This window comes from Cordyceps fumosorosea (genome assembly GCF_001636725.1).
Source record: "Cordyceps fumosorosea ARSEF 2679 chromosome Unknown scaffold_4, whole genome shotgun sequence".
Lineage (NCBI taxonomy): Eukaryota > Fungi > Ascomycota > Sordariomycetes > Hypocreales > Cordycipitaceae > Cordyceps > Cordyceps fumosorosea.
The window spans coordinates 1467422-1495348 of record NW_017387304.1 but is presented as its reverse complement, the minus strand read 5'-3'; the positions used below and the strand labels follow the sequence as shown (position 1 = coordinate 1495348).

At 56.1% G+C, this 27927-nt stretch overlaps 11 protein-coding genes across 11 annotated transcripts; 5 read left to right on the top strand and 6 right to left on the bottom strand.

Moving 5' to 3' along the window:
• Positions 1-915: 915 nt before the first annotated feature.
• Positions 916-1402, top strand: ISF_02662 (dolichyl-phosphate mannosyltransferase polypeptide 3; the record flags this gene model as incomplete). Its single annotated transcript, XM_018846268.1, has 3 exons — positions 916-963; positions 1096-1164; positions 1241-1402. 3 exons carry the CDS (start codon positions 916-918, stop codon positions 1400-1402), a joined length of 279 nt encoding a protein of 92 aa, XP_018706975.1.
• A 455-nt stretch (positions 1403-1857) lies between these two features.
• On the bottom strand, positions 1858-3699 carry ISF_02661 (hypothetical protein; the record flags this gene model as incomplete). The annotated part of the gene is made up of 3 exons (XM_018846267.1): positions 1858-1988; positions 2047-3603; positions 3657-3699. 3 exons carry the CDS (start codon positions 3697-3699, stop codon positions 1858-1860), a joined length of 1731 nt encoding a protein of 576 aa, XP_018706974.1.
• A 1869-nt stretch (positions 3700-5568) lies between these two features.
• Positions 5569-6405, top strand: ISF_02660 (Oxidoreductase-like protein; the record flags this gene model as incomplete). The annotated part of the gene is made up of 1 exon (XM_018846266.1): positions 5569-6405. The coding sequence occupies one exon, from the start codon at positions 5569-5571 to the stop codon at positions 6403-6405; it is 837 nt and encodes a 278-aa protein (XP_018706973.1).
• A 987-nt stretch (positions 6406-7392) lies between these two features.
• On the bottom strand, positions 7393-8149 carry ISF_02659 (xanthine phosphoribosyltransferase 1; the record flags this gene model as incomplete). Its single annotated transcript, XM_018846265.1, has 2 exons — positions 7393-7977; positions 8117-8149. The coding sequence occupies 2 exons, from the start codon at positions 8147-8149 to the stop codon at positions 7393-7395; spliced, it is 618 nt and encodes a 205-aa protein (XP_018706972.1).
• Positions 8150-8809: 660 nt separating this feature from the next.
• Positions 8810-10790, bottom strand: ISF_02658 (hypothetical protein; the record flags this gene model as incomplete). Its single annotated transcript, XM_018846264.1, has 4 exons — positions 8810-9400; positions 9459-9836; positions 9891-10588; positions 10670-10790. The coding sequence occupies 4 exons, from the start codon at positions 10788-10790 to the stop codon at positions 8810-8812; spliced, it is 1788 nt and encodes a 595-aa protein (XP_018706971.1).
• A 1145-nt stretch (positions 10791-11935) lies between these two features.
• Positions 11936-12991, top strand: ISF_02657 (hypothetical protein; the record flags this gene model as incomplete). The annotated part of the gene is made up of 1 exon (XM_018846263.1): positions 11936-12991. One exon carries the CDS (start codon positions 11936-11938, stop codon positions 12989-12991), a length of 1056 nt encoding a protein of 351 aa, XP_018706970.1.
• A 708-nt stretch (positions 12992-13699) lies between these two features.
• On the bottom strand, positions 13700-14812 carry ISF_02656 (hypothetical protein; the record flags this gene model as incomplete). Its single annotated transcript, XM_018846262.1, has 1 exon — positions 13700-14812. One exon carries the CDS (start codon positions 14810-14812, stop codon positions 13700-13702), a length of 1113 nt encoding a protein of 370 aa, XP_018706969.1.
• A 303-nt stretch (positions 14813-15115) lies between these two features.
• ISF_02655 (Cytochrome P450) lies at positions 15116-16777 on the bottom strand (the record flags this gene model as incomplete). The annotated part of the gene is made up of 3 exons (XM_018846261.1): positions 15116-15270; positions 15344-15610; positions 15682-16777. The coding sequence occupies 3 exons, from the start codon at positions 16775-16777 to the stop codon at positions 15116-15118; spliced, it is 1518 nt and encodes a 505-aa protein (XP_018706968.1).
• Positions 16778-18575: 1798 nt separating this feature from the next.
• Positions 18576-22258, top strand: ISF_02654 (AMP-binding enzyme family protein; the record flags this gene model as incomplete). Its single annotated transcript, XM_018846260.1, has 2 exons — positions 18576-21940; positions 22078-22258. 2 exons carry the CDS (start codon positions 18576-18578, stop codon positions 22256-22258), a joined length of 3546 nt encoding a protein of 1181 aa, XP_018706967.1.
• A 306-nt stretch (positions 22259-22564) lies between these two features.
• On the top strand, positions 22565-24150 carry ISF_02653 (hypothetical protein; the record flags this gene model as incomplete). Its single annotated transcript, XM_018846259.1, has 2 exons — positions 22565-23268; positions 23310-24150. 2 exons carry the CDS (start codon positions 22565-22567, stop codon positions 24148-24150), a joined length of 1545 nt encoding a protein of 514 aa, XP_018706966.1.
• Positions 24151-24484: 334 nt separating this feature from the next.
• ISF_02652 (peroxisomal membrane protein Pex23-Penicillium chrysogenum) lies at positions 24485-26319 on the bottom strand (the record flags this gene model as incomplete). The annotated part of the gene is made up of 2 exons (XM_018846258.1): positions 24485-24967; positions 25024-26319. The coding sequence occupies 2 exons, from the start codon at positions 26317-26319 to the stop codon at positions 24485-24487; spliced, it is 1779 nt and encodes a 592-aa protein (XP_018706965.1).
• Between the last annotated feature and the right edge of the window lie 1608 nt (positions 26320-27927).

The following is a 27927-nucleotide window of genomic DNA, read 5'->3' as shown; positions in this document are numbered from 1 at the left end:
GATCCTCGAGGAAAATGGCCTCGCCAAACCCGATTTCACCGCCCCAATAAATAGCGTGTGAGAAGGCGTCGTGGCGCCCAAGGCTGGGAGGGACGGGTACCCGGTGAGCAAGGCTTTCGTCCCGATTAACGGAGCTCCATCGGGAAGCTATCGGAGCAATAGCCCGGCTCCGCCCCACTTTCTCGGCGCCGGAGGATTGGTCTGCAGCCAGCTCGTAAAGCCTATAAGACCATGAGGAATTAGGGGCATGTCGGCACCGTTCATGGCGCCTCGCGGGCAAATGAATCGTCAACTATCTGTGGCTCCTATGCTATTGAACGACTGACATGGGAAAATGGTATGTCTACAAGCCGGGTTCCTATTTGGCAACACGGTTGCCAGCCAAACACTGGCCTGGTGTCGTCGGTTTTTTTTTTTTTTTTTCGCCCTCTGTGTGAAGTTGGCCGCTCTATTTTACATATCTTTTAATTAATTTCACTCACTCTCCCGGAATGATTGGTAGCATTTTTGTGCTGCATCGCAGCTTGGGAAGTTGCTGTCCGGACGGTTGGAGGTTGGATATGAGCCTGAGGAAACGTTGCGCACTCAGCAGCTGGGAGCTGTCATTTCTAATATGAAAAAAAAAATACATTAAAGGTAGTTACAAAATAGTATCAATCATCTTCTTGGGTTTTTTTGTTTTTAAGCAGACATCGTGAATATATCGTTCAGCTCGTCCTTGGGCAGCGGCCATCACCCAAAGTTGCTGACATAATAATGCGCCCCTGGTTGACATCGGCGCGCTAGAGCCTCCTTACACGTCTCCCCCACGAGAGCTCGAGCTTTGGTGATCCCTCCCCGTCACCAGATTAACTACTTTTTAATCATTTCTTTTTCTCCTCAAGCAGCCAACTACAGTCCTTCATTACCTCAATCATGACGCGCGCACAGCAAACCATCTCCCTCGCCCTCCTGGTCTCTTCCGTACGTTTTTTTTTCTCTCTCTCCCGCGCAAAACACACGACAGCAACGCCCACCCCTCGCTTGCGCACGATCCTCCTCTCCCGTCGTTCTGCCACGCTGGCAATTATACTGACTGACCTCTTCTTCGAATAGCTTTACCTCGCCCTCTACCTCGAGCTGATCCCTCTGCCCGCCCTAGTCCAGGAGCAAATCGTCCCCGTCGTAAGCCCCCCCCCCAAAGCCGGTTTCCCAGTCGCAGGATTGAAAAGAGACTGACCGAGCGCGCGTGCACACACAGCTACCCTTCTGGGCTCTCGTCTCCTTCGGCGCGCTTCTCCTCTTCCGTCTCGGCTTCGGCGTGCTCACCTTCAATGACGTGCCCGAGGCGCACAAGGAGCTAATGCAGGAGATTGGCCAGGCCAAGGTCGACCTCCGCAAGCTCGGCGTCGACGTCGACTAAATACAATCGCCATCCTTTTTGCCACCTTCACCCATTATGGGACAGCAAGCGAACACGCCGACGAAGCACTGCAAATGCAACATGTAAAAATAAAAGGGGGGGTGGGGGATTTCGAGAGCAATGGAGAGATCAGGCCCGGCCGGGACCCGTGAAAGAGCTGGCCGCGACTACAAGAGCTAGTCACATGGCACCTAATGATGGGAAGGATTATGCAGTGGAAGGGGAAAGCTTGTGCGCTTTCGGCGAAGAGTGATGGTGTCGAAAAGACTCGCCCTTGAATTACTATATTGGGCTGGCCCGTTCCATTAACCAAGAGAAGAAGCCCAACCTAGCTGAGCGGTGATGGACCCAATAGGAAAATACGAAAAATGCGAAAAAGCCCAAACAGATGTACATGCGCCTGCCGTTCATGTCATTTCCTCATGTGTATGCATCCCATTATAAAGGCGTCGTATTTAAACAGCGGCGTCGACCAGCAAGGCTGCGATCTTGCGCGCGGCGACGTCAATATCTTCGCTCCCGCGCACCAGATCCTGGAACAGGCCGCCCAGCTTGCCCAAGCTGCCGCGGCGATCGGCTCTCCTCCCTGTAGATATGCAGTCAGCACAACATTCATGGCGACAAAGAGAGGAAACACGACTTACACTTTCCAGGTACGCCCTCCAACACTGCGAGCTTGCTCTCCGCCTCGCCCGTCCAGTCGAAGAAAATCTTCCACTCCAGCCGTATATGCGCATTGTCCCGCTTACTGCCCCCGGACTCTATGGGTATGTCGTATGCCTGCTTGCCCATGAGGTACCGCAGGTCGGAGCCGCCCAGTACGACGGCCTCTCGCGGCGGCGGCGCCACCTTCTCGCTCGTCTGCTCGGCCTGCCTCCGCATCGCCGCCGCCGCCTGCGCCGGCCCGCCCTTGGCGAGGACCTCGGCGTCGAGCCGCGCCCACGCCTCCGCGCGCTCGACGGCCGCGCGCCGCCACTCGGCCATGGCCCAGAAGAGCATGCCCACATTGCGCTGCATGCTCCTGTTGCACGGGCCGCCGCCGCAGACGGTGTCGACGAACGACCGAAGCTCGGAAGCCGCGGAGGGCTCGAGCGACAGCACGCGCAGCTCGAGGATGGCGAGCGTCATGGGATTGACGATGAGCTCGACGCGCGCCTGAAACAGCCGCTCCCTGTCCCGCAGCGTGAGTATGCGCCGCTGGCGGAATGGGTGCTCGCGCGTGGCAGGCAGCGCGGCGACGCTCGACGTCACGTCGAAGGGGCTAAACACCTTCAGGTAGGCGAGCTCCTCCTCTGCTGACATCTCTATGGGGTGGTGCGACGCAATGTCCCTGCCGTCTTCCGTGTCCGGCACCAGCGTGGCCACGGGTTTGCTAAAGGGCAACAGGCCGATGGGGTTCAGCGCCGCCATCATGAGCTGCTGTGACTGCGGCGCCGGCGCCAGCGAGTCCGCGGGTATCAGCGACCGCCGCAGGAGATCGAGGATCTTATCCTTGTTTCCCGGCGCGGTGTAGCGCCCCGTGTTCTGTGTGCTGAGCAGCCGTGCGTTCTCCTGCGTCGCCATCTCCAGGTCCCTCTGCAGTTGCGCAAGCTCGTCGCGCAGCGCATTCCTCTCCTTGACCTTATCAGGGTCCAGCAGAGAGACGTTTCGCGCAGGGTCGGGACGTGCCGTGTCGCGCGGGCGTTCCTCGTCATCGGCGGCCCCTGCGGCAGGCGGGTTCGGTCGGCGTTGGAGTGCGTGGGGCGTCGGCACCGGGCTTGGCTGGTCCCCATGGTCGGGTCGCATCGGTGGCTGCTTGAGAGGTGAAGATTTTTGCTTTGCTCTTGTTCTCCAGCGTGACGGGCTGTTGTGTATGCCTCTGGACGGGGAGGATGTGACTGGGTCTGGTCTGGCTGGTGGCAGCTCCGGCTCGGGCGGGGGGGCGAGGCCAGTGACTTGGGCAGGGCGGGCTGTCCTGGGCACGAGTTCAACGGTGGGCTCTTCTAGTTCCTCTGAGCGCGTTGTTTCGGTTCGCGGCGCTGTGATCGTTCTCGTAGGCTTGATTTGTGGCGGCTGTTGTTGTTGCTGCTGTCCTGGTGGTGCAAGGATCCCTCCGCGGGCTTGACGAAGGGGAGCTGCCGTTTGTTGTTCGCGGGCTGAGGTTGTTTGAGCAGCCGTTTCAGCTTCTGCAGCTTCAGCCGCAGCTGCAGCTTCTCGGCGTTCTATTATTTGAGGGTTATGGCGCATCATGCTGGCTCTGGTTGGCGAGGCATACGATGGCCGGCGCCGTCGCGACCGTGGTGATGTGCGCTGTTCATGGCTGGGGCTCGACACGTCTGCGGCAGCGCTGGTTCGCCGTCGTTTTGGCGATCGCTCATCCATTTCAGTGGATGGTTAATGATGCGCGGATTTTTATAATACAGTTTCGATATTCGTCATTCCGGCTTGTATTTGTCGAAATCGCGTGTTGATGAAAGATAAACGGTCTTGACCAGTCGCGTCCTTGATGGCGCCAAACAAAAAAGTGGATATCCTCATGCTGCCCAAAGAGGAAAGTCTGTATTGATGGGAGAGTAGTGATTCTTCTGGGTATTTTAAACAGTTTTAAAAGAAGATAACAGAGTTTTAAATAATTGATTCAAGAGACATTTATTAGGCTGCTTCCTTTTCAAATGTCGCGGTATGCTTCCATCTTGCCCTGGACCACTAATTCATCAAGACTCTCTTTGTGTATTCTGGAACTGTCCAGATGTCACTTCCTATCAGTTGAATAAGTTTCCTTGCTCCCCAGAGCCTGCGATAGTACCACACGGCCGCCGCAGGACTCGACTTGTCTAGCGCTAGGTCGATGTCCCGATCAATCTTCTGTATACTGTGGTGAAATATTTCTGGCTTCTCGTCATACTTGGCTTCTAACGCTTTTGCAATGTCTTCGCCCGTGGGTGACAGTTCTGAAATGCCGATTTTTCTACCAGCAAGCTCGGAGACGGGCTTGGACGCGAACAAGGAAGCATATGCCTCCCGACATATTTTAGTGTGCTGCCCTTGTCAGTACTTTTGCTGTCTGTTGATACAAGAGGCTCAGTTGGCCTACCAGAGAGCAAATGCTGATGCTGGCTATCACCACCGAAAAAGAGCATATTTCTAGCATAATCAAGTCCCAGCAAGCTATTCAAAATTAATTAGTATAGTAAATAAACAAGTTTGAGATTTTGGAGGGTACTTGCGGCGTTCGGATCCATGATTCAACCAAGTAGCCGAGGCGCACCAGAGTCATCGCGATCCCAGCACTTTTTGTTGTTTCTTCCACCTCCCGCTTGAGCTTCAGTACAGAAATTTTCAAACCCTGTTCATCCATTTCATGCGACATGTCAGATGGCACAAACAGTTGAACGCGCGTCTTGGGAATGGCCCTGATGGGCCCATGCTGGCGTGCGATCCCTTCAGGTCCGACTAACGAGCTGGGTGATAATACTGAGCATCTGCTAAGTGATCGTTTCCAAGGTAGTATAAAACCTACATGACAATATCAATGTCTTTGAGCGAGTCTATTACAAAGGTTTCATTGTCCATATCAATACTACTCGTTGCAACATTTGTCAGTAGCATGCTAATGTCGGAAGACCGTTGGTGCACTACTGTAATATGCGCCCCAGAGTTGGCGAGAGCCCCGACGATGGCGGTGCTGGCTCAGCCGCGGTGGCCATAGACTGCGATCCGATTGAAAGTCATGGTGAGATGAAGGAGGATAGTCACCATTACTATTAATTTGATTGCTTGAAGACATAGCAGGCTCGGCTAGGTCAGTGCATCACGTCGCTCCTCTCGGGTGCATCCAGATAATATCATATGTCAATGTGCAAGCAAGCAAACCAGCCACTCAATACTTGCAGGATATTATTTTTATGCAATTTTTTTTCGTTTGACTCAAACCACTTTCAACAAGTTAAAAGCACAGGATCAAGTTCACTCTCTGCAGCCTAGATACACCCTGCACAAGGGTCTAAGCTAACAACTCTTTGTATACTGTGGTCGTTTCGCCCCCCACGCACTAGCAAACTTGTACTCTGACATCATCCCGATCACAGCCGAGCATAGAGCAAACCTCGTTTTCTTCGTCCTCTTCGCGCCCGGCCGGACAAGAAGCCCGCAATATTCGTGGCCGAAGCACAATCCTTCCCTTGGTCATGTCGGCGCCTTCCAGATTGGCGCCGAGAGCGTGCCGACTTTGTCGCTCATCGCCCACCTTCCGGCGAGCATTTGCCTCGGCCACAACGAGGATAACAACCACGACCACGACGACACCATCGCCGACCAAGACCGACCCGTGGCCGCAGTGCCAACCACGCGGCGAATACTACGACATCCTCCTCCGAGATCCCACGCCCTACGGCGCCGCCGCCACCGCGCGGACGGCCGAAGAAGTTCCCACCTCCTCCTCCGCCGCCCCGACGCTCTCGGAAGCAGCAGTGCCCACCACCAGTGGCGGCCGCCCGGCCAAGACGTACGAGACGATCGCGTCGCGCACCGCCTACTCCGGCTCCTCCCCCTCCGATGCCGCGGAGCGCGCACGCGTCATCTTCGGCTCGCGGCTGCTCGGCCCCGCGGAGCGCGCCGACCGGGCGGCCGGGCGTCTAGCGCGGGCGACGACGGTCGGCGGCGTGCGCGTGCCCCCGCGGCCGGAGGAGCCGGACAACTGCTGCATGAGCGGGTGCGTCAACTGCGTGTGGGACCTGTTCCGCGAGGAGATGGAGGAGTGGACGCTGGCGTCCAACGCGGCCAAGGCCCGCCTCGCGGAGAGCGCCGTCGCGGGTGGCAGCGGCGGTCCTCTTCCTGATGATGCTGCTTCTCCTTCAACGGTGGCTTCGGCGCCGGCTGGCGTGGCGGTGGGGGATGCCAAGATTGCAAAGGACCTCTGGACCGACGACGTCTTCCAGCATGTTCCCGTGGGCATCCGCGAGTTCATGAAGCAGGAGAAGAGGCTCAAGGAGAAGCACCAGCGCGAAGGGACAAGTGGGGGATGAGACATGGTTGAAGCGGGAGCGGTTCAATTATTTAGAGGTATATACTTGACTGGAGCATACATTGGCGTTTTCTGGGCTGGCAAGATTTCACATTTCAGCGTTAGATGGAGACGACACATTGATACATGGCCGAGGCAGACATGCCGGATAGCTACATAGACAAGTGGGCAGTCGAGAGACACGCCCCGTTCGTTGCCTGTGGAATAGAATTGACCTGAGATACAAAATGCAGATGATGTCTGACTGTCTGTCAAAGTAATCCATCTCCTTGGGTATCGATCGACTGACCGCTCAACATCACCCCTTCTTGGTCAACTTTCGCTCCGCCAACATGCCGAAGCAAACTCCCCTCCTTCTCACCGGCGCCCCTTCGGAAATGATGACTTCCGCCGTGCACTCCCCCCTCGTTCGGCGATGGGGCTGCCCATCGCCGAATCTGCAACACGCCGTGCTACATTGACCGCAAACGACGTTGCCGAAAACGCACAGCGCCGCCCATGAAACGCATGGCCTACACCCCTCCTCGCACAGCAAACGATCACAGGCCCTTCATTGTCGCAGATGTCCCCTTGTCCGCTGTGCGACGCTGTTTTCTGCTGTCTGACTGGTGGCTGGAAGCGAGCGGACATCTTCCGGGGCGTTGCCTCGGCAAAGGCTGCGTAACGAGATGACATGTGCTGTATCACGACGAGCCAAGATAAACGGACATGAAAACTCATGAAGCTATATTTGGATTCTATTTCGAGGCGAAGAAGAAGAGATCAAAGAGGCTAGACTGCTCCAGATGATCCTACCCCCTGCAAAGCCCAGCTCCTCGCATTTATATTATTCTTCTCGTAAATCTTTTGTTTCGATGTCTTAGGTATCGTAGATCGTATTACCCGTACCGTCATTTGTCTATTTCGATTATCATTTCGTAACTTTTGCATCCGCTCAGGAGGACATGGCACTTTAGCGTAACAAGACAGCGCACACACACGCACGCGTCTACTTGCGACCAGCCTCCGAGTTTCGGTCGTGCTCTTCAATATCCATGGCCTCCCAGGGGTAGTTGATCCAGACGTCCGCCACCGTGCGGGCCGCATGATACCTGTTCGGCACCATGTCCGCCGGCAGGTTGCCCTTCTTGGCCTTGTCCTTGTTGTGCAAGACGAAAATGCTAAACTGCGTCTTGGGCTGGGCATCGCCGTCCGGCATGCGGCGGCGCGCCTCCTCGACGTCCTTTTCCAGCTCCTTGACCGCGTACTCGAGCGTGGTGCGCGTGTCGTCGACCTCGTCCACGATGAGGATGCGCTTGCCGACCAGGTTCTGCATGTGGCCGAGCGCGGTCATGTCCAGCCACTGGGTGCGCGTCACCTTGGTGCCGGGCGTCTCGACGTCCGGGTCCTCGCCGAGCTGCTCGTAGAGGGAGAGGCCGATGGCCTGGATCGGGATGTTGGGCGAGCCGGGCTGCTTGAGGAAGGAGCGCAGGATGCGCGCGGGGATGTAGCCGCCGCCGCCGATGGCGATCATGAGCTGCGGCTGGAAGTCGGCGAGAAGCCGCTCGGCGGATTCCTTGCACAGGTTGTGCACCTGCAAGAGGGTGGGTTAGCATGGGAGGGAGAGGGGGGGAGGGGGCGGAATAGGGTAGATGGCTGCAACACAAAAGAATATCGCATTGGTGATTTTATGCAATACCCAAGTTGCTCCGTCTTCAATGGGGAGCACTCACATCATTGTAAGTAACGTAGAGCTTTTCGACCATTTTGAATTGATGTTTGAGCTGTCGGGTAACGAAGGCGTCACTGGCGGGGTAGGTGGCGGTTGGAGAGGTGAGAAGTACAGAACGTGAAAAGAGCAGTGGTATCAGAGTACGAGTGCACTGAGGCTGTCTAGATGATATGGATATAGGCTGGTGGGAGCAAGATGCCCGAGAGAGGAGGAGAAGGAGAAGAAGAAGAAAGGAAAGGAAGAGAGAAACAAGTGAAGCCGCCTGGCCGTGAGAATTTTCTTATCAAACCTTTTTTTTTTTTTCGCGCCCACCACCGAGGTGCCCCGCGCTGCACCAAAATAGGCAGTCATGACCCCTCCGAGGCCACTCACTCTCCACTAGTTGCGGGTGCTGTCAAAAGAGCGGCTTGTCAGATTCGTGTGGTGTACTATTTAGTCTCTGGTTGTTGCTCGATACTAAAATATCAGGGTAATGAGTCAGGCGGGCAAATGCTGCAAGCGTGCTACAGCATTGCACATGTTCGCGGGCATATGCTTCCTCTAATAGGTAGCCTGCGAAACCGGAGCATGACCGAAACAGGGAAGATAAAAGATCAGCCGTAAACTTGCGATGTGGGTATTCAAGATGCCAGACCAAAAGTTCAAAAAACTCCTTTGCATACCTAGGCCGTATGCACCTGCACCTCACCTGCACTCATCTGCAGCCCTCCCTGCCCGGTGTAAATGAGATCCGTGATTCCTCGCTCGTAAACCACCACTCCAGCCGGCTGGGAAACTTGCAGCACGTCCATCCGTCCTCTGCATGGTCATGATACGCCTGACTGTGGCACTCGATCTCAACGCTGTCCCGCTCAACGCGTGTGCCGTGCCGCAGATACTTGGTCGTTTTGTAACAGAAGCACAATGGCCGCTCATACACTCGCACAGCATCGACCCCAATGCGGCACTGGCCGAGCGCCCTCGCCCCGCCATTCTTATACCCGACAACGACGCCGCGGCAGATGCGCAGTGCCTTGTCGTGATAGACTTCGACGTACACCACCTCGTCCAGTTCTGCATACGAAAAGTATGCGTGCTCAAACGGCGGTGACAGGTTCATCGGGTTCTGGTAAAATACCTCTTCCTCCTCCCCCTCCTCATTTCGAGGTGCCGTCCCCAGTGGATACACAGCGCCCATTCGGGATATGCCGTGAATCAGGGTAGTAGGATCATCCTCCATCCACAAATCCCTCCCGTCGTGCATATAAGGGCCTAGCACAACTTCTCCGGAAATCTTCATGTGAAGCTGTACACAATTCAGGTCGTGGTCCTGCACCGGCACTGTTACACAAAGGCCTACTTACCAGCAGGCTGCCTGCGAACGGGGGCAAGGTTGCGCCAGGAGGCAGCAGCGGAGTACGAAATCCGAACTTGTCGATCCCACCGTGTATCGGTACAAATATCCAAGCCACCCATTTCCTCTTGACAGGATTCAGTCGCAGGAAGCAAGAGTAAGCTGACGGCGCTTGCTCAGTGTGCGCATGGATTGCCGCGATCGTGCCGGACGATATGAAAAAGGTGATTCCAAAGGAATGTCGAGTTTCAATCGTGCCTAAACGTGGACATATTGGTTGAAGGTCTGGTGAAAACTGGTGGTCGGGTGGGACAGGCGGCCCAGGCGTGTCCCACGATCTTAGCTGCCGCATTCCCTTACTAGGCGGATAAAGCCGAGCGAGTCCAAGCTAATAAGTCGATTAGTTTGTAGCCTGTACAGCATGCTTTACGATGGTTCAAACCTGGAAAGATGTTGAGATTTCGCCGAGCTGCTGGACGCTATCGACTACGTAGGCGCACGCCTCGCTCCGCATCGCGCTTCTTGCTGGAATATCGACAAGCCGCTCAATCTCTTGAAGTCCGCGAGAGTCGATGGTGAGACGAAAGTAGGAGCCAGCATCAGGCGTTGCTATCTTGGGTGCAGAGCCTCGCTTCCAAGACGCTATTTGTGACAGTGTAGTTGTTGTTGAGGTTTTGTCATTAGCTTTGGCTATCAGCTTGCGAACAAATTCCCTGGCGAGAACATAGCGCCAAAAGACACTGTGTTGGAGATTTTCGCATATGGCCAGTAGTAATTCATAGGGGAGCATAGCCAGAGGTATTTGCCAGTGTGTGGCAGCATGCGCCATGGCAAAGTTGACGGCGTCTTCGTCCAACATGGTCACTGGGAGGGGCCAAAACCCACGCCACGGGTAACGGGCATGGGCGGCATGCCATAGATTGTATGCCGTGATGCGCTTATGTGTCGCTGTTTGCTCGAGAAACATCTGGAAGCAGTCCTGATGCACCGTAATACTTTCCAGCTCAGCAGCGCACTTAGTGCATTTGGGCAGCTGGCAAAAGGTCCAGGGGGTGTTGGGCTTTTGGTTGCAATAAATGGCGATGGGAAATAGCGAGGCATCGATCACTCGACACGTGGGGTGGAAGCGATCGCCGAGCACTGCATAGGGAGTTAGTAGAGGGGGAGAATTGCAGCCAGCGTTGAGACAGGCGGTGTTTAGGCGGAAGTTGCTCTGCTTACAGGCTATCATGGGCTCGCCAACGTCGAAGTAGCAGCCGCATAGGGAGCATTCCGGGTGGATTCGAACATGGCGATGGCCTTGCTTGTCGGGATTCAGTGATGTCACTCGCGCGGCGCTCATACTAATAGGCATGCCGGACAACTGCGAAGGCTACATGGGTGTCGATGGAAGGGGGATACAAAGCGACAGCAAATGGGCGATATAATGGGGATGGGTGATGGTGATATGATGGGTGATGGTGATATGATGGGTGATGTTAATGGAGATGTTGATGGTGATGGCAAACGGGGGGGGCTCGGAGACGGCGAGACTCAAAGGAGGAAGGAGATTTGTGTGGCATTGCAACAGCGCTTGATATCGCCGAAATGGCTTCGATTAGTGGGTAGCAATGAACTATGGGCGCGGCTGCCACAGATTGCCGGATTGCCAGATTGCCTGATTGCCAAGAATAGAAAATCTACTATTCAATTCGCTATTCATCTTTAACAACTCTTTTTAAAAATTGTGAGACACACTGCCAAGTCTGGAACTCTTTATTACCGCCGCAAAGCCGTGTCTTTTTTGCTTATGTAGGTGTCGGCCATAACCCGCCTCTTGGTATAACTCCCCTGCATCATGGCTGTGTTTGTCCGTAGACTGCTTCGTTCCTGCCTGCTCTGCCTCGCATGTCTCAAGGTTCTGAAATTGTTCTTCTTTTTCGTGTTCTTCACACTCTGTTTTAGGCCTCTTTTTTTACCTTTTTCAATTTGTTCCTGACTACGAAGCATAACCGTATGCAAAAGCTACTAGCCAGCGTTAAGGCGCGCGCCAGCTAAAAGAAGCGCCTCCATCGCCAACTTGGACGTATTTTACATTGGACAACGTTTCTAAACAGTAATTTCTTGAACTCTATTAAAGGACAAGCACTTAGAACTGAACACATTTAGCCAATCCCCTATGCCTATACTTCAACGTCGCCCCAGTCTCAGCTATTCCTATTACTTTATACTTTGACGGCGGCGCCAACATGCCCCGAACCCAACATCCCGAACCCAGTCTTCACGGCGCGCTCCATTGCTCTTCAATGGACAGTATATATTCAAGACCTTCTCCTCAGATGCCCAGATTTGAATCTTCTCTTCGGAATCCATTCCGAACATCACTCTCTGATCGCCTTCTGACTTCCCAACTCATTATTTACGTATCACTCCCCAACTCATTATTTACCATCACTCCCCAACCCAACAAAGCTTCTTAGGCAGGCAACCATCGTCTTAACTGACCCAATGGCTATGCTGCCTGTGACCACTTTCCGCAGAACCCCGAGCGGGTATCGCGCCAGGGTCTTTACGAAGCGACCCTTGAACTGCATCGAGATCTTCGATTGTGACGGCATTGCTCTTCGCATTGGCTCGAACCCTTCTATGCCCGGCCCTGAAATTCAGACGGAACTTGATAGACTCTCTAATATTCGATATCATGTCTTCAATCGTCCCTCAACCAGTGACCGCGTTATTGGTCCAATTGACGAGGTCCTCAAGCAATACTATATCTCGGTCTTCACCGCTGTCGACCGAGTCCGGATCAACCTTCGCCAGCAGCTTGACGAGATCGACGCCACCATTGGTGCCCAGCTTGGCAACGTTGCGACCACTCTCCCCTGGTGCCTGTCCCCCGTCCGCCGCAAGGCCAAGCAATGTGCCAAGGCCATCAAGGCTCGTCTCAGGGCCCAGGCCACCGAACTGGCCGAGGCCCGCAAGCAGTTTCTCTTGGAGGCCATGGAAGACATGTACCGCCAACTGACGGTGAACGCCTTCTTCAGAAGCAGCCTCTCCCGCGAGACGCTGCCCTACACCCACAACGGCGTCTTGCAGGGCTGCTGGGACTCTGGCCCCATCATGCCCTCCGACGTGGCGAGAAAAACCGGCGACGCTGACGCCTTCTACCACATCCGGGTCAGCTGGATCTCAGCCCCCGGTGCCACCAGGTACCCGACCTTCCTCTGGATCGAGCGCCAGACGGACGGGTCGTTCCCACAGGGATACGTGAACTGGGTACCGTATCGGCCAGGCAAGGATGATGACTACGACCTCGAGCAAGGCGAGAGTGGGGAGTACTTCATCACCCACAGCCGCAAGATCTCGGTCGACGTTCGAGTCCGCTGTCACTTTGTCAAGAACGTCGTGGCAAGGGAGCGCGTCGTTCGAGAGCGCCTGGAGCTGCTGGAAGAAGGCTACGTGCGCGTGCTGCCCTTTTGGAGGTCCGCATTATATAAACCTGGTGACTTCTTGAAAGATTTTGAGAATGCCCACCAAACCTTGCTTCACCCTTTCTCTTGGTGAAGCCTGGGCCTTGCGCTGGCCAACACACCAGCACCTTAACCATAACCATAACCATAAACTTAAAATAAACCGGGTAATTTTACCCAAACAACCATGCAAGAACCCTGTATATTATCCTATGTCGTCTATGTTTACGGAAAAGAAAAAGAACCCAAAAAATGAGGAGGCTTTGGTGGAGGACGCAGAGGTGGTGAAGTTTTTTATTAGGCCTTTTGTACTGGATCATTGTACGAGGACTGTGCGATGCTGCACAACGCTGTTACAAATCACCAGATTGGGTCCAGCACTTGGATTTCTTTCTCTTATTTTTGTATTGATTGGGGGGTTTTTTATTAAAAAGAATAGAAAAATAAAATAAAAATAAAAACAGTTGCTAATATTAGGCCCTCAAAAATGTCTCTTGTGACTGTATCACGATGTGAAAACTGCCTTATAATTCTTGCCACTTTTCAGACACCACTCTCACTGACTCTCTATCGAAGCTGGCATGAGCCTCCCTGTGCAACTTCCCGAGTCCCACGAAATTCCGCTGAAGAAAGCCACTTGAGTTTTCGTTTTTTGGGTAGCTCCTGACTATCTCCCAGGTGCGCATAATTATTAAAAACGTCGACTTAGCTATTAGTTTACAGATGGCCGTTCAGTGCTGACAACACCAATAAGCCCAATATTCACAATCGGGTTTTCGGCATGGCAAACGGTCCATTCCATTTATCCTTCAACGTCGATCCATTCCAAATACCCGGTACCTTTCACCGACCGCTCTCCCCATATACACTGAAACGTGTAGGCGCTCACGTATCCCTGTCCATGCCCGTATCGAAACGGCGCATCAACATCCGCCTCCAGCCTCACGACTTTGGCTCCCTCGTCATCATCCACCGTCCACCGCATTCTCTTCGGGACCCTCATACTGCGCCCCCGGTCATCCACCAGCCGCTTGTCCGCGTACTCCAAGATCTCGAGCTCCGTCCTCGGAAAGACCCGCGCCGCGCCCCCGTCCAGCGTCCGCAGGTGCGCCAGCAGGCACAGCGTCGCGCCCGCGCCGGTGACCTTGGTCAGCAGCAGCTGCGTCCGCTCGTCCAGGTTGACGATCTGGTAGGTGAAGAAGGTGACGGGCAGCTTGAGCGACGGCGACAGCGGCCGCCGCGCGAGCACCTGTGGCGTGATGCACCGCGCATACTCGACGGTGCACATGCCGGAGATGCGTGTCGTGCCGCGGACGTCCTTGACGGTACCGTCGTACGTAGCGAGCACGCTAAAGTGGTCGTAGATGGGCATCTTGGTAAAGTACGAGACCTGGTCCGTCGTGCGGATCGCCAGATCGACGCTCATGTGACCGAAGCGCCCCGCGACCTTGTATTCTGGGTACGCGCACTCCAGCACCAGGTCCTCGGCACCCCATGTGAGACGCGATCCGTCGGCGCGAAAGTCGCAGCCGGAGACGGCGTCGTACGCCTCGTAGTGGTGGTGCTCGCCGTAGGCCGTCGCGGAGAGCACGGTGGCCGTGTGGCGCGCGTCCGCGGCGGCGAGGTAGTCGTTGTCGAAGCAGGCGGTGCCGGTGGCGCCGATGAAGGTCATGAGGTTGAGGAAGCGGTAGGGCTCGGGAAGGCCCGGGAGAAAGATGCCGTAGTGCGTCCAGCCCCACCACCGGGAGTCCCGGTGCGGGAGCATCTCGGAGTGCTGGGCAAAGGGCACGGTAGATGCGGGGATGCGGCTGTCTAGGTACGGGGCGACGTAGTTGGCGGCAAGCCGGGAGGCTGCGCTCACGAGGATGTTGGGTCCAGGCCGAGATGGAGCGTCATTACCGGCGGTGGAAGACATGATTACAGAATGGGGATGTGTGGTTGGTTATTGTAAGTGGAGGTTTTGGTGAAAAAGGACTGATGGTGAATTGTAATGCGCGTCGAAACTGGCATGTGGAAGCCGGTTATGTAGATTAAACATAACGCATTAACATAACGTATGTGGATTTTCAGATGTAAATACATACATACATACATATCCGTATATAGATTGCATCGGACCACTCAACCGTCCAACGGCCCCGCGGCCCGACCACATGGCCCGCCTTGACAGTGACCAACACATCGAGATTACGCAGTGCATCCATCGTGCCGAAAAACTTCACGCCCATTCCATCTTGACCTTGACCCCGTGTCTACAAGTCGTTGCCAGGGCAAAAAGCTCTTCCCAGTCGCGACTCTCCCGCGACTCCACGGCCCGAAAGGTCTGCGCCATGCGCGCCACCAGGTACTGCGTCTCCAGCAGCGCAACTTGCTCTATTTTACACACGTGTTGGTCAGTATTGAACCCCATCCATTCACTTGGCGCTCTTTTGTTTTTTAAACTCACGACCGAGGCAGATGCGCGGCCCGCCGTTGAACGGCAGATATCCCCAGCCGGGACGCAGGCCGCCTGCCCACCGCTCGGGCCGGAACTCGTCCGCGTCGGCGCCAAAGACGGCCCGGTCCCGGTGCATCGCAAAGACGTTGTAGACGACCAACGTGCCTTTCCTGACCTTCAGCGGCGCCTCGCCGTCTTCGCCGCCGCCAACCGGCAGCGTCGTGTCGCGCGTGGCCTCGCGCGCGTTGGTGGGTATCACAGGGTGCAGGCGCAGTGCTACTCTCCTTTGTCAGCGCATTCTCTCCTTTGTTTTTTTTTTTTGATGTGTGGTCGCACAAAACACTTACACTCTTGAATGCACCAGCGAAGGTACTCCATCTGCTTCAGCTGCTCTGGCGAGGGTGGCGTGGCGGCTTCGTCGCCGCAGACGGACAGCACCTCCGCTCTCACCCTCTCGTACGCGGCGGGGTTTCTAGCCAGCATGAAGAAAAGGTTGCAGAGCAGGCTGGCCGTGGTGTCGCGGCTGGCGACCAGAAGGTGCAGCATCTGGTCGCGCAGGAACTTTCGGTCCGGCGTCACCCCGGCCAGCTTGGTCAGCACGTTGTGCTCCGATAGTGACGATTTGTTCGGTTCGCTGGCGCTCTGCTGCAGGGCAGCGTCGATAAAGTCGTCCATGTACTTGAAGACGCGCTTCTTGGCCTTGTCCACGGCGCGGTTGAGGCGGAAGACTTGCAGAGGGCCGAGACACATCTTCTTGATGACTTCTTCCGAGCAGGTAGTGTAGTCCTCGAAGAACTGCCACTCCTTGTCGTGTGACCTTGTCTCGTCCAACATGTGGGAGGACTTGGACGTCAGGAACTCAGTGGCAAAGTCCATGGTCAGGGCAAAGTACAGGGGCTGCAAGTCCACCTCCTCTCCTTTCTGCGGGACGTGACGGAGAAAGCTTCGGAAGTGGCTTTCCAGCATTGTAGTGACGGCGGACTTGTCTCTGTTGGCAAAGCAGGGCCGCAGCAGCGTCCTCGCGTGTGACCAAGAGACACCGTTGACGCTGAAGATGCCGGTTCCCAGAAGCGTAGAGATGGCATCGAGACGCATCTTGGGCAGCTCAAAGTCAGAAAACGACGTGGCAAGTACGCTCTTGATGTTCCTGCTGTCGCTGGTAAAAATGGTTTGCCAGACGCAGCTCTTCATGGAGTAGGTCGAGCCAAACTGCTTGAACAGTCTGCACGTGGAGGCGAGGTAGTCTTCGTCGCTCTTGCCGAAGATGATGTTGTAGATGAACTCAAAGCCAAAGAATTTATTTTTGACCGGGCCATCGGGGAGCGTAGTAGTCTGACACTGTTGACTCCGTCTTACACTAGAGTACCGCAAGAGCAGCGAGTAGACATAGTGAAGCACAACTGGCACAATCAGCAGAGCGGAAGTGGAAACGGCAAACTCCATATTATCGGTGTAAAATAGACTTTGAATATACGTAGATGAGACTGAATATACTTGTGAATTGAAATTACTTTAATATGGAATTTACAACTTCCCAAGAGATCCTCCCGGCGCATAATATATACCACCTCCCGTAGCCTTCCTCGCCCTTCTACTCGATCCCAGCGTTTTCCGCTGTTGGCACCAATCAGCAGGCCTCTTGCACCGCCTCACAGCTTTTACGAAGATCTAGGCCCGATCCTGTGTCTTGTTCACCATGACAGAATTCCCAAAAATGTGACGGACGAATCATCGGCCCTTGACCTCCCCCTTCCCTCCATGATCCATGGCCCCGGTGCATATATTGCCTCACGAGCTGGGGTAAAACATGCGGAAGTAGCGGAGGATCTTTGCATCTGTCACGTTCTACAGGACAGCCTTCCCGGGCCCAGCAATCTGGGCGTGCGTCCGATCATGTGGGCTCGGGGTTGCCTGGTGGCAGGGGCTTGACCTCAGATCCGGTTTCTTCACCATTGGGTACCTCCCCGGTGGCAACCGAGGATCTGGTTCGTGCATCTCTCGGGGTGTATTACGCTCCCATGACGATATCAGCGGCCCCTTGTTGTTTCCTGTGCATGATCCTGGAAGGGCGCCGAGCTGGGGCCGTGCTCACGGCGTCGATCGGTGTTCTTCTCCAGCTGGGCAGCCTGCGAGGCACTAGAGCAAAGATAGGCTCCGCATCTCACAACTCTATTGACTTTTCTGTTTCAAGTTGATGAAGAAAAAGTTCCTTGTACCGTGATGAATAGTTGCTTTTTACGGGAGACGGCGACGGGCTGGGGCCGGGTCATGCTTGCTAGTCTCAGGTCATACTATATGCTTCATACCGCTTCCTGAAGATACTAGTAGAGCCTTTCCATCTTGCTATGATCCCTGCATCCGTCTGTAATCCGGTCCCAGGACGCTGGGCTGACATGGCCAATATCCTCTCGTATCGCCTGTGGAGCCGAGCCGTGGTCGGTTAAGCACAGTGCTCCAGGACCATGGCCCTGGGTCACTGTTCGACCTGACCAGTCAGACCTTGCTTGTACGTGATAGTGAGACCATTTTCTGCTACTATTGTCTCTCTAACTGGCTCAAACCATTACCAGTGGAGTCTAGATGCAAGTCCGTATAAGATTTAGGTCTTGCCTGGCGCCGCCACTCTCATTCATGGAGAGGCGGCGGCAAGGCTCGTAGGGAAGACTCGTACTGAGTGCTCGAGCTCAAGTCTTGCCCAATTCTTCCGCTCTTGTGTGTCTCGCTCACAGTCGTAGCACTAGATAGAGTAGCTACCCGCATAAGACAAGCTGGAGCATGGTCCTACGCGCAGCAGTGGTTTGGACTCGCCTCCACGCCCCATCGATCTCGCTGGTTACCATCGAATCGGCCCCTTGGTTTCCTAATAGAGATTTCCGTATCACCTTGCTCTCTCACCGAGGTGGCACAATCTGTGACAAATATAGTGTTGGCCATGTGTGTTGTACCGTTGGCCGTTTCACACGATCCAGGTATAGGCTCACGGTACTCCTGTACCATCTCAGGTAATGAACTGAAGGGGCCGTCTAGGTTCAGGAATCATTTTAGACTGCTAGGTTATCCTATTAAGATACTATTCTCTTCATCCTTCCTCCGCCATCTAATTTACCATCGTTCATCCCATTAACACATCCACCACTGCACTCTGTTAGTCCCCGAAATTTCTCATCTTTCAACCTGACTTTTTTCAAAGATTTCAAAGAAATTCCTACTTTTCGATCCAACTCTTTTCAACAGTTAACACATGTCTGACACTGAATTCCGTGCACCGACACCGAACTCGTCCAGCGTGAGGGCAGACCCAGCTGAAATTCATGGAGGTGTTCCCACCGGGTTCGGTCAGCTTCTATGGCACATGTTCCTCGCCACGGCTACAAACTATCCAACTAGGGATGCTATTGTAGCTGTAACGGAAGATACTGGTGCCTCATCCTCTGGCCCTGAAGCATCCACTCAGCGATGGAGCTATCAAGGGCTCCTAGCTAAAGTCGATGCAGCTGCTCATCGGCTTGGCCACCTCGGCTATGGTGGCACAGGCAACACTCTGGTCGTCATCACCAGAAACGTCGCGGAATGGGGGCTGCTTTTCTGGGTCGCGGCGAAGCTCGGCATGACATTCATTCCCTTGGATCCAGGGGCCAAAGGTGATCTCGGGCTGTTGTTGTCAGCCTCAGCTCCCCAAGTGCTTGTTGTCGAGGACGACGAGATGGCTCGGACAGTTGAGGACTGGGCTGCAGAGAGCAAGGCCACCGTCCAAGCCAAGATCACCATCGCGGATACTACCAGAGATGGCTGGCTGTCACTTTCACATATTGAATCCGAAGCGCACAAGCTGTGTCAGATGAACTGCCAATTTGACTTCCTCCGAGCCGGCGGCACTGGCAGCAGCGCCCTCATCATCTTCACGAGCGGCACGACAGGCGTTCCAAAGGCCTGCGTGCACACTCACGACCACCTCATGTCCCAGACTCACGACTACGACCCCAACCCTGATCCCGAGTTCGTCGACCGGTGGCTCATCCACACCCCGGTCCACCACATCTTCGCCATCAACAACGCGCTGCGTGCCTGGCGCATGGGCGGCGCCGTCATCCTGCCGTCGCCCACCTTCAGCGTCCGCGCCAGTCTTGGCGCCGTCGTCCGGGAGGGGTGCACCATCATGTCGGCCACTCCCACCCTGATCCGGGCCATGCTGGCCGAGAGCAGCTGCCCGGACGTCGGCCAGTTCCGGCTCTCCATCATCACGCTGGCGAGCACCGTGATATCCGCCGAGGACATCCGGCTCTGCAAGGAGTCGCTAGGCTGTCGCCACGCGATCCAGGCGTACGGCATGAGCGAGACCGGTCCGGTGGTGAGCTGGTGCAGGCCGGACCCCATGCTGGTCGACGGCTTCCACCCCGGCGTGGGCAAGGTCCTCCCAGGGGCATCGATCCGCATCTGCCAGCCTGGTACGGGGGAGGTCCTGTGCGTGGGTGACGTGGGAGAACTCCATGTCTCGGGCACTTCTGTGGTTGATGGTTATCTGAATCCGGAATCGAAGAGCAGCTTCTACGTTGACGGTGGGCGGCGCTGGTTAATGACTGGTGACCAAGCCCGAGTGGACGAAGACGGAGTTGTATACATTCTCGGTCGCTACAAGGACTTGATAATCCGTGGCGGAGAAAACATCGATCCCGCTACAATTGAAATGGCGATCCTGTCCTTGGCCAATATCGAGGTTCAGGTTGTTGGTCTCCCGGACAAGGTTGCAGGCGAAGTTCCGGTTGCCGTGGTCAAGAGAGCGGAAGATATTTCAAACAGTGCAATTCTTGAGAAGACGCGCAGTCTCGGTCCTAAATGCACACTTGGGGCCATTTATGACCTCTCACAGCTAGGTCTCGATGAGATGCCTGTCACGTCCCTCAAAAAACCGCGGCGACAGCTTCTCAAGGCTGCCCTCTCCGTGTTTCTCCAAGATTTGGAGAAGCGAAAGCAGGAGCTGGAACAAGTCCAAGGCTCTAGTCCTGAGCAATCCGTCTTGGTAGAAAGGCTTTCTGTAATCTGGGAAGATCTTTGTGGTGTGAGGCCACAGTTGCGACAAGACGTACATACCTTGGCTGACAGCATTCTGCTCATGCAGTATTGCGATCGTGTGTTCCGTCTGCTTCACACTCCGCTATACCTGCAGGATATATTCGAGCACAAGGATGTATTCTCGCAATCTGCTCTGCTGCTTCGGCGGCGGTCTGGCAGCATCGCGATGCCTCGACCGGATGCGGTGATCCCCAGTGGCAACCAACACGTTCTGGAGAGAGACACTGCCGGCAAGATGGGATGTCATGTCGAGACTTGTCCAGCTATTCCATCCTCTCCTCCTGTTGGCGTAGTAGCAGAGACGGTCATGTTGCTCCGAGCCAGTCAATACCGCCTGGTGGAAGGCCAACGTCCGCAATCGTACCACATCCGCCTAGTCTACCGCATCCAGCGGCTGTCCACCTCGCACATCATGGAAGCCCTACAGACTCTCGTGCGCAAGACACCGGTACTCCGATCCGTATTCGTCAAGCCAGTAGATACCGGCCTTTGGCAGCACGTGCTCTGCGGCGACGGGCTGATCCCCAACATCCTGCACAAGAGCGAAACGTCCGCGACGGCCGGCGAGGTCAAGCGCCGCATCGGCCAGGATCCCTCCTCGGCGCTGCAGCCGTCGTACGCCTTCCGCGCCGATGTCGTCCGCTGCCTCGACGCCCACGTCCTCACGCTGCACTTCAACCACGCCGCCGCCGACGCGCTGTCACTGTGGTCCCTTCTTCGCAACCTCGACGACCTCCTGCGCGACCCTGCCGCCGCCCTACCCGAGCCCGTGCCCTACCGCCTCTGGGCCGACCTGTGGCAGCACAACCGCACCAACGCGCTCGCCCGCTCCGCCATCTCCCGCCTCGCCGGCCGGCTGCGTGGCATCTCGCGGTTCCCCTCCGCGCTGTGGCCGCCGCGCCGCGCGCCCGGGTGGATGGTCGCCGACGACTCCGCCTCGCCGCACCGCGCCGCCCGCGACGCCGTCCGGGAGTCGACGGTGTGGAAGGACGTCGGCGGTTGGTCTTCCTTCGTCGAGGACGAGTTCCGCTTCCCGCGCCGTGGCCGCATCGTGCGGCTGCCCGGGGGGCTGGACGGAGCGCGGGTCGGGCCGGAAGTGCTCGCAAGGTGCGCGGTGATCCTGCTCAACGTGCGACTGACGCGCGCGCCGTACGCCGTCTTCGCCAGCTGGGAGGCGGCGCGCTCATGGCCGTTCGTGCCGGCCTGGATACAGCCGCTGCTACCGCCGCCCATGGCCGTGGATGGGCCTACAACGCAGTGGCGTCTCAACATGTACGCGGCATCGGGGGCGGAGGGCGAGACGGTGAGGGGGTTTCTGCGTAGGATAAGCGATGAGGAGCGCGAACTGTTGGAGCTCAATCACGCGCCGTGGGATGATGTCAAGGCCGCGCTGAGCGAGGAGGCCCAGGTCGCCGAGGAGGCCTCCTTCCGGCAAGGCTTCGTGTGGGACGTGACGCTGGGCATGTCGGCGCAAAGCGGGCGTCACTCAAGCTATCAATTACTAGAACCGGTGAGTCGCCATGACTGGCCTGACTGGTAAGTTTTCCTTTGATTCAAGTTGCTTCATCGGAGCGCACTGTGCGTGGGGGTTTTTGTCACGGTGCCCCCCCCCGGTGTGACGCTGTGTCACATTCGTCTTCAGCCGGACCGCTCTAACATGAATTGATTACTAGTGGATTGTTTTGGAATGCCTTCATGGTCGACAAGGAAAACTTGTACTTCATCGCCTCATGGGACACTTCGCAGTTGAACGGGGACGAGGTAGACCGGTACTGCGATCGTCTGGCTGAGATCCTGAGGGCGCTTGCGAATCCGGACACCTGGGACCGCCCCTTGAAGGAGGTGTCACCGTAACTCTTGTTTGTGCAATGCTGAAGGCGAGACACAAGCATCATACCGATGTGTTTAAAGCATTGATCAAAGAGTGTACCGTTTGGGTCGCGACTGGCATACCTCGTGCGCTTCATTCACACCGTACAACAGCCTGACGCGGATAACTACATTACATCGGGCAAGCCATTGAAGTATATATAGTCATAGTTGTCTCCCTACCTTGATAATCCAAATGCAAACAATTCGGTGCTGAGACTTCGCCCATACATACAGGCACCCACAGTCTTTACCGCGTCGTAGCACCGTCCTCCTCACTGACCGCCAGCCATGCCTTCAGGCAAAAGACCCTCCATGTCGGACAATCCCGGATCTTCTTCGTCACGTACAGCGCTTCCAAGCTCCAAGAAGTCCAAAAAGACCCAGGCAGCTACAGCCACTCCTGCCCAACGTCCGCCTCAGCAACAGCCGTCGGGCTCTGCTCGACCGTTTCGCACAATCGCCCCCAAGCCGCTGCCGCCGACTGCCACCCACGGTAGTAAGGAGCTTAATAAAGAGGAGCCTACTCAGCAGCAAGAACAATGCCAATTAATCTGGCCAGCGGATATCCCGCTCGCGCCTTCGCTCTCACTGCCTCGTGCAAGCGCCCACAGGCCGCGAGCATCGTCCCAGGCACCGCCGCCGCCGGCCACCGCCGACGAATCCGACAAGGATGAACCTATGCAGCAGGAGCAACGCGAATTAATCTGGCCTGCAGAACGCCTTCGTCCGAGGCATCCGCGCCTCGAGCAACTACCGCCCATCATCGTCGCCCGGAACGAGCCCTTGACACCCTCGCTTCGCCTCGCCGGCCTGGCCACCCCGGAGCCCGGGGGGGTTTTCCTCTCGCCGGGGGGTCCGCTCCGCGTGGGGGCCGCGGCGGGTCTGCCGTCGCCAGCCACCATCGCCCGGCCCTCGCGACCACGCCGGTGCGCCCGCCCCGCGCGCGACGTCGATCCTCCCGCGCGCGTCTCGGCCGTCCGCCGCATGAGCGCGTATCCGAGCGACCTCTCCGTGCCCTCGCGCCCCGTCCAAGCCCGTCATCCTCGCCAAAACCCTCCACCGCCGTCCTCGCCACCGCCGCGCCATCCTCTCCTCCTCCTCCGACGCGTCACGAGCCTCCCGTCCTGCATCCGACACCGCCGCCGGCCGCACCCGCACGATGCAACACCGCCAGCCCCATCATCCAAGCCCTGCCCAGCCTCCGCCTCCAGCACCCGTTCTGGGGCCCCGACGCGCGTGAGCTCATCCCGTGCGACGAGGCCGGCGCCATCCGCGACGCCTACCGACGCGAGCGCATCCGCGAGGTCGAAGCGCGCCACTCACGCGGCGCGCGCCCGCCACACTGGACCGTCCGCCACGCGCAGGAGGTGTGCGCCGACGTGCACCGGATGCCGCGCTCCGCGCGCTCCGGCTTCGGCGACCTGCACAAGCAGCTGCGGGAGCTGTACGCGCTGCACGCGGACCTGGCGAGCCTGCACCCGCCGCCGTGGGCGCGCCCGGGGGACGTGGTGCCGGTGACGTGCGGCGGGGTGACGACGGAGCTGCCGCGGCTGCTGCGCGACTTTGTCTGCGGCATGAGCGGGTACTTGCTGGCCGAGTGGCGGCCGTTCGGGCGCTCGCGGAGGGAGTGGAACGTTGATTCCAAGATTGCGTTCCTCGAGGATTTCAGCTGCTTCCTGCGCTTCCACAACAAGTTCTACTCGCAGCGGGTGATACTGATGCACGCGCCGGGCGCGCCCGGGTGGGAGCACCAGGGGGAGCTGCGCTTCTACAACAGCGTGCCGTTTCGCGGATGGCAGGAGAGGCTGGAAACTGGGCTGACGAGCGAGGAGCGGTCGCGAGATTCCTTTGTTGATTGCTTCTGGGACAATTAGCTTGCATAAAGGTAGCTCTGCTGCTTACTGGTGACCGAATGGCCTGTCATGACGGTCAACCACCGGTTGTCAGATGAACTGGACGAAAAGACCAGGCTGGATGGAACCTGTTGATCACTCGAGTCGTTTACTCTCGAGAATTGAACCTCTTCTCCTCGGACAAAATTTCTTTGCTAACTTTCAGTAGGCAGAAACACCGGGCACATCACTTGGGATTTCTCGGCATTTTCAGTAGTGTTCAATTCTACAACCAAGCAATAGCTGATAACGAGGTTGAGTTACCACATCATAACGTACAATATCCACATGAATAAATAAACAGAGGTATCATCTCTCATTCCAGGTTCATCCTAGCATCGTCGCCAATGCCCCATTGGCCACCATCCTTGCCTTGTCGTTGAAGCTCCATTTCTACTTCGATACCCAATCCACTCGTGTCTGGCCCGCTGTCTTGCCTTTCAGTTGCCCGCTTGCCGCGAGCCTCTCGCTTCTCCTTTTCCTTATCAGCGGTAGATCGATCCGCAGCGCGCCGCCGCAGCATCGGAGGCCAAAATGACGACTTCGAAGAGGTGGAATATACCGAAGCATTATCGTCAATCAACTTGACATTTTCCTCATCAATCTTGTCTTCCTCCGCAACGGCAGGAATGTTCGCCACCGAGGCAGAATCCGATTTGCTATGCAGAGAAGAGCTATCCTTGGTGGAAGCCTTGCGACGCTCGGGTTTCTCGACCTCGACAAGCTCAGCATCTCGGTACCACTTTCGTCGTCTTGTCCACTTGCCCCAGCCATCAGCTCCCCGGCGTCCATTATTCCACTGCGAGTTGTCAGCACCTAGTTTCAAGTTGCAACTCGAGATCCAGACGTTCATACCTTGGTATCATAGTAAATCCAACCATTGCGTCCTTGGGTGCCGTCATAGTCCACGGCCCCGTTTTCATCCGCAACGCCATCCACGCGCCAGCGACTACCTTCGGCCCACTGCCACTCCATGCGGCTTCCATCCTCAACATGTGGCAGCTCAAATTCATCTTTTGACGGAAGGGAGTTGTTATGCTCATCCGTCCAAGTAGCCCTCTCATAAGCAAATAGGCTATGCGTCCACCCTAGGCCAATCCATCGTCTCTGGTTTTCGTAGATGATAAAGGTAAACTTAACACCTGCGCTCTTTGCACTCCGTGAGCTGTCTGTACGGCGGTGACCCCGATTTTGCGCCGCTTGGAGTTGAGCAGCAGCCGGGTTCTTCACAGGAGTGTCAAAGCGCAGACCGGTCACGGCGGCAGCAAAACGGCGAACGGTCCTGCTTCGCCAGAGGATAGCTCTGCAAACACGCATGACGCGGGCATGCCATGTAAGCGTAATTGTTCCAACAATTAGAACGACTCGTCGGACAGTAATTATCCTCAGAGGCGGCATGGTGAGGGCGAACCAGAAGGGCGTGACAATGAGAAGGCGCATGAACATGGCCGTCAGGGCAGGCTTAGTAGTAGCGCTCGTCGCAGTGCGCTGGGTGCTGAGGAAATCAGTCATTTCGAGCATGGGTTCCATAAGAGCGTTGCAGCGACCAGTGAACTCTTTCAGAGTCTCGACAATCTCGTCCAACGTCTTTTGATGTTTGGTGCCACTAACGTCGTGCTTGCTGGATTTGGCCCCAGCACGCGAGCTACCGGCTTCGGCATCGGCATTCGAAAACTGAGCGGTAGTTTGTGATTTTTTCTTGGTGGGCTTGACGGGCTTGCGCCAGCCGCTGCTGCTAAGAGGGCTGTAGCGTCGACCGTACATGGCGATGATCATCCCGATGCCGACGGCGATAGGACCGGCCCTTATTAGAATAGTGTCGCCATAAAGAACAACGAACCAAAAGCTGCAGACGAAGAGAAAGCTCTGCCACGGATCGCCGGTACTCCACGTCAAAAGACCAACAAAGGTGTTGAGCGGTAGCAGAAACGGGTGGCTATATGCGAGAGCTCGTGTGATCTGGGGCGGCGTGGCCAGCAAGAGCGGACTCTTTTGGTGGACGAGAACGGTTGACCGGCGGGAAGATCTCGAGGGTGTATTGGCAGACAGAGTGACGGGGGAGAAGGCCGCATAGGTAGGGGGTGCCACGAAGCTCTCGTCCAGAACGGCGGGCGAGCCGTCGACAACGGAGTCGTCGTCATGGGCGGACATGGCTGCGGCGGGCGGCCAGTGCGGCTCCTGGGATCGCGAGTTGTTGTGTTAGCAGATAGAGTTGCAAGATGATGTATGCGAGGTCGCGATGTTAGGAAATTCGGAAAGTTGCAATTGCAAGCTTCACATGTGCGCAGAGTCGCGGGCGCAGAAGCGCGCGACAGCTAGCTCGGCTATAAGCAATCACAGGACAGCCGGCACGTTTCCAAATCGGTTGCAGGGGTTGAAAGAGGCATTCAAAAGGAGCAGAGATAAAGACGATGCGCATCACGGAAAAGGTGTGGCGATCTGAAGTGCTAGTGTCGTGGCAACGGGTGCAAGGATAACTCACAAAGGCAGCCATTCAGAAGGGCTCGAAGTGGTCAGGCGCAGGAGTCTCAGGACGTCATCGGCGCGCGCCACAGGGTTTCGGCAAGGACGTCGCGGGAGGGGCGGAGGGAGGAGGGCGACGCGAGGTAGCTGTTGCAAAGTGCATGAAGCTGTCACAGAAAGAATTATGGTAGAGTAGGTGCCGAGCTCAAAATAGCAAAGAGAGCTCCATAGAAAAAGAGTCCGGGGAAAGACAGTTGTCGGTTATCGTTGAGCACGGGATAAATGGTTGACCCCGGAGGCCGTGGCTGATGTGGTGGCGGTCGGTACGATTTGACTGAGGCGAGGCTGGCAGCTGGCAGAAGCAGCAGCAAACAGCAAACAGGAGGGCAGCAAACGGGACGCCTATGTTCTTAGTGGCTGGTTAATGAGCACTGAAGGTGGGAGCTGGCAGCCGGCACGAGAGAGAGAAGCTTTTGCCGAGGCCAAACAAACTGCGGGGAGCTTGATTAGACACTGTGACCGGAGCAGGTGACACACGTGAGCGATTGGCGCTGTGTTCTACGCACAGTTGGCAGGGATTCCGAGCAAATTTTAAATATAAAAAACTATAAAAAAAAAATAAAAGGCCAGATATGGAGTCCCAGGTAATTACTACATGCTGCTCGAGGGTCTTGTGATGAACTCTGGAACCGGTGAGGGAGGAGGGATTGGAAAATGAGAGTTGCAACTTGCGCCACTGCCTCCCCAGCCACAGGTGAGCCATGGTACATACATTGGTACCACACAGCCTGCTACTCCGTACTGACGATTCTACAGCCTCAAAACAGGGCATATTAACGTTAATAGGTAACTAAATAGTAAGTGGCTGGCAATCGATGTTAACTGAGCAGTCCCCTACAACGAGGACGGCATGGACAAGGAAATAAACTGGCGATTAAATACGCTGGTATTGTTCAGGATTTACAGCCTCGTAAGAGCAAGACAGAAACAGCCCGCCACAGCGCGATGCTGCGACAACATGACGGCAGCAGTGTACCTAATTCCAGTGTGGCGCTCTTGTCGGTCGCGCCAAAACCACCAGGGTATGGTAGATCTCACAATCGGGGAGAAGAATTATATCAGGATTATTGTATATTTATTTCTGTTTCATGGTATACTCCCGACTACCAATCTTGGGCATCTCTTTCATCGTCTCATCACCATGGCTCGTCCCCTCTATTCGTATAGTATCAATAGGCTGTCGGCATGACGCCAGTTGCATCATTTATTTGCAGCCAGTGCAAGTGCCTAGAAATA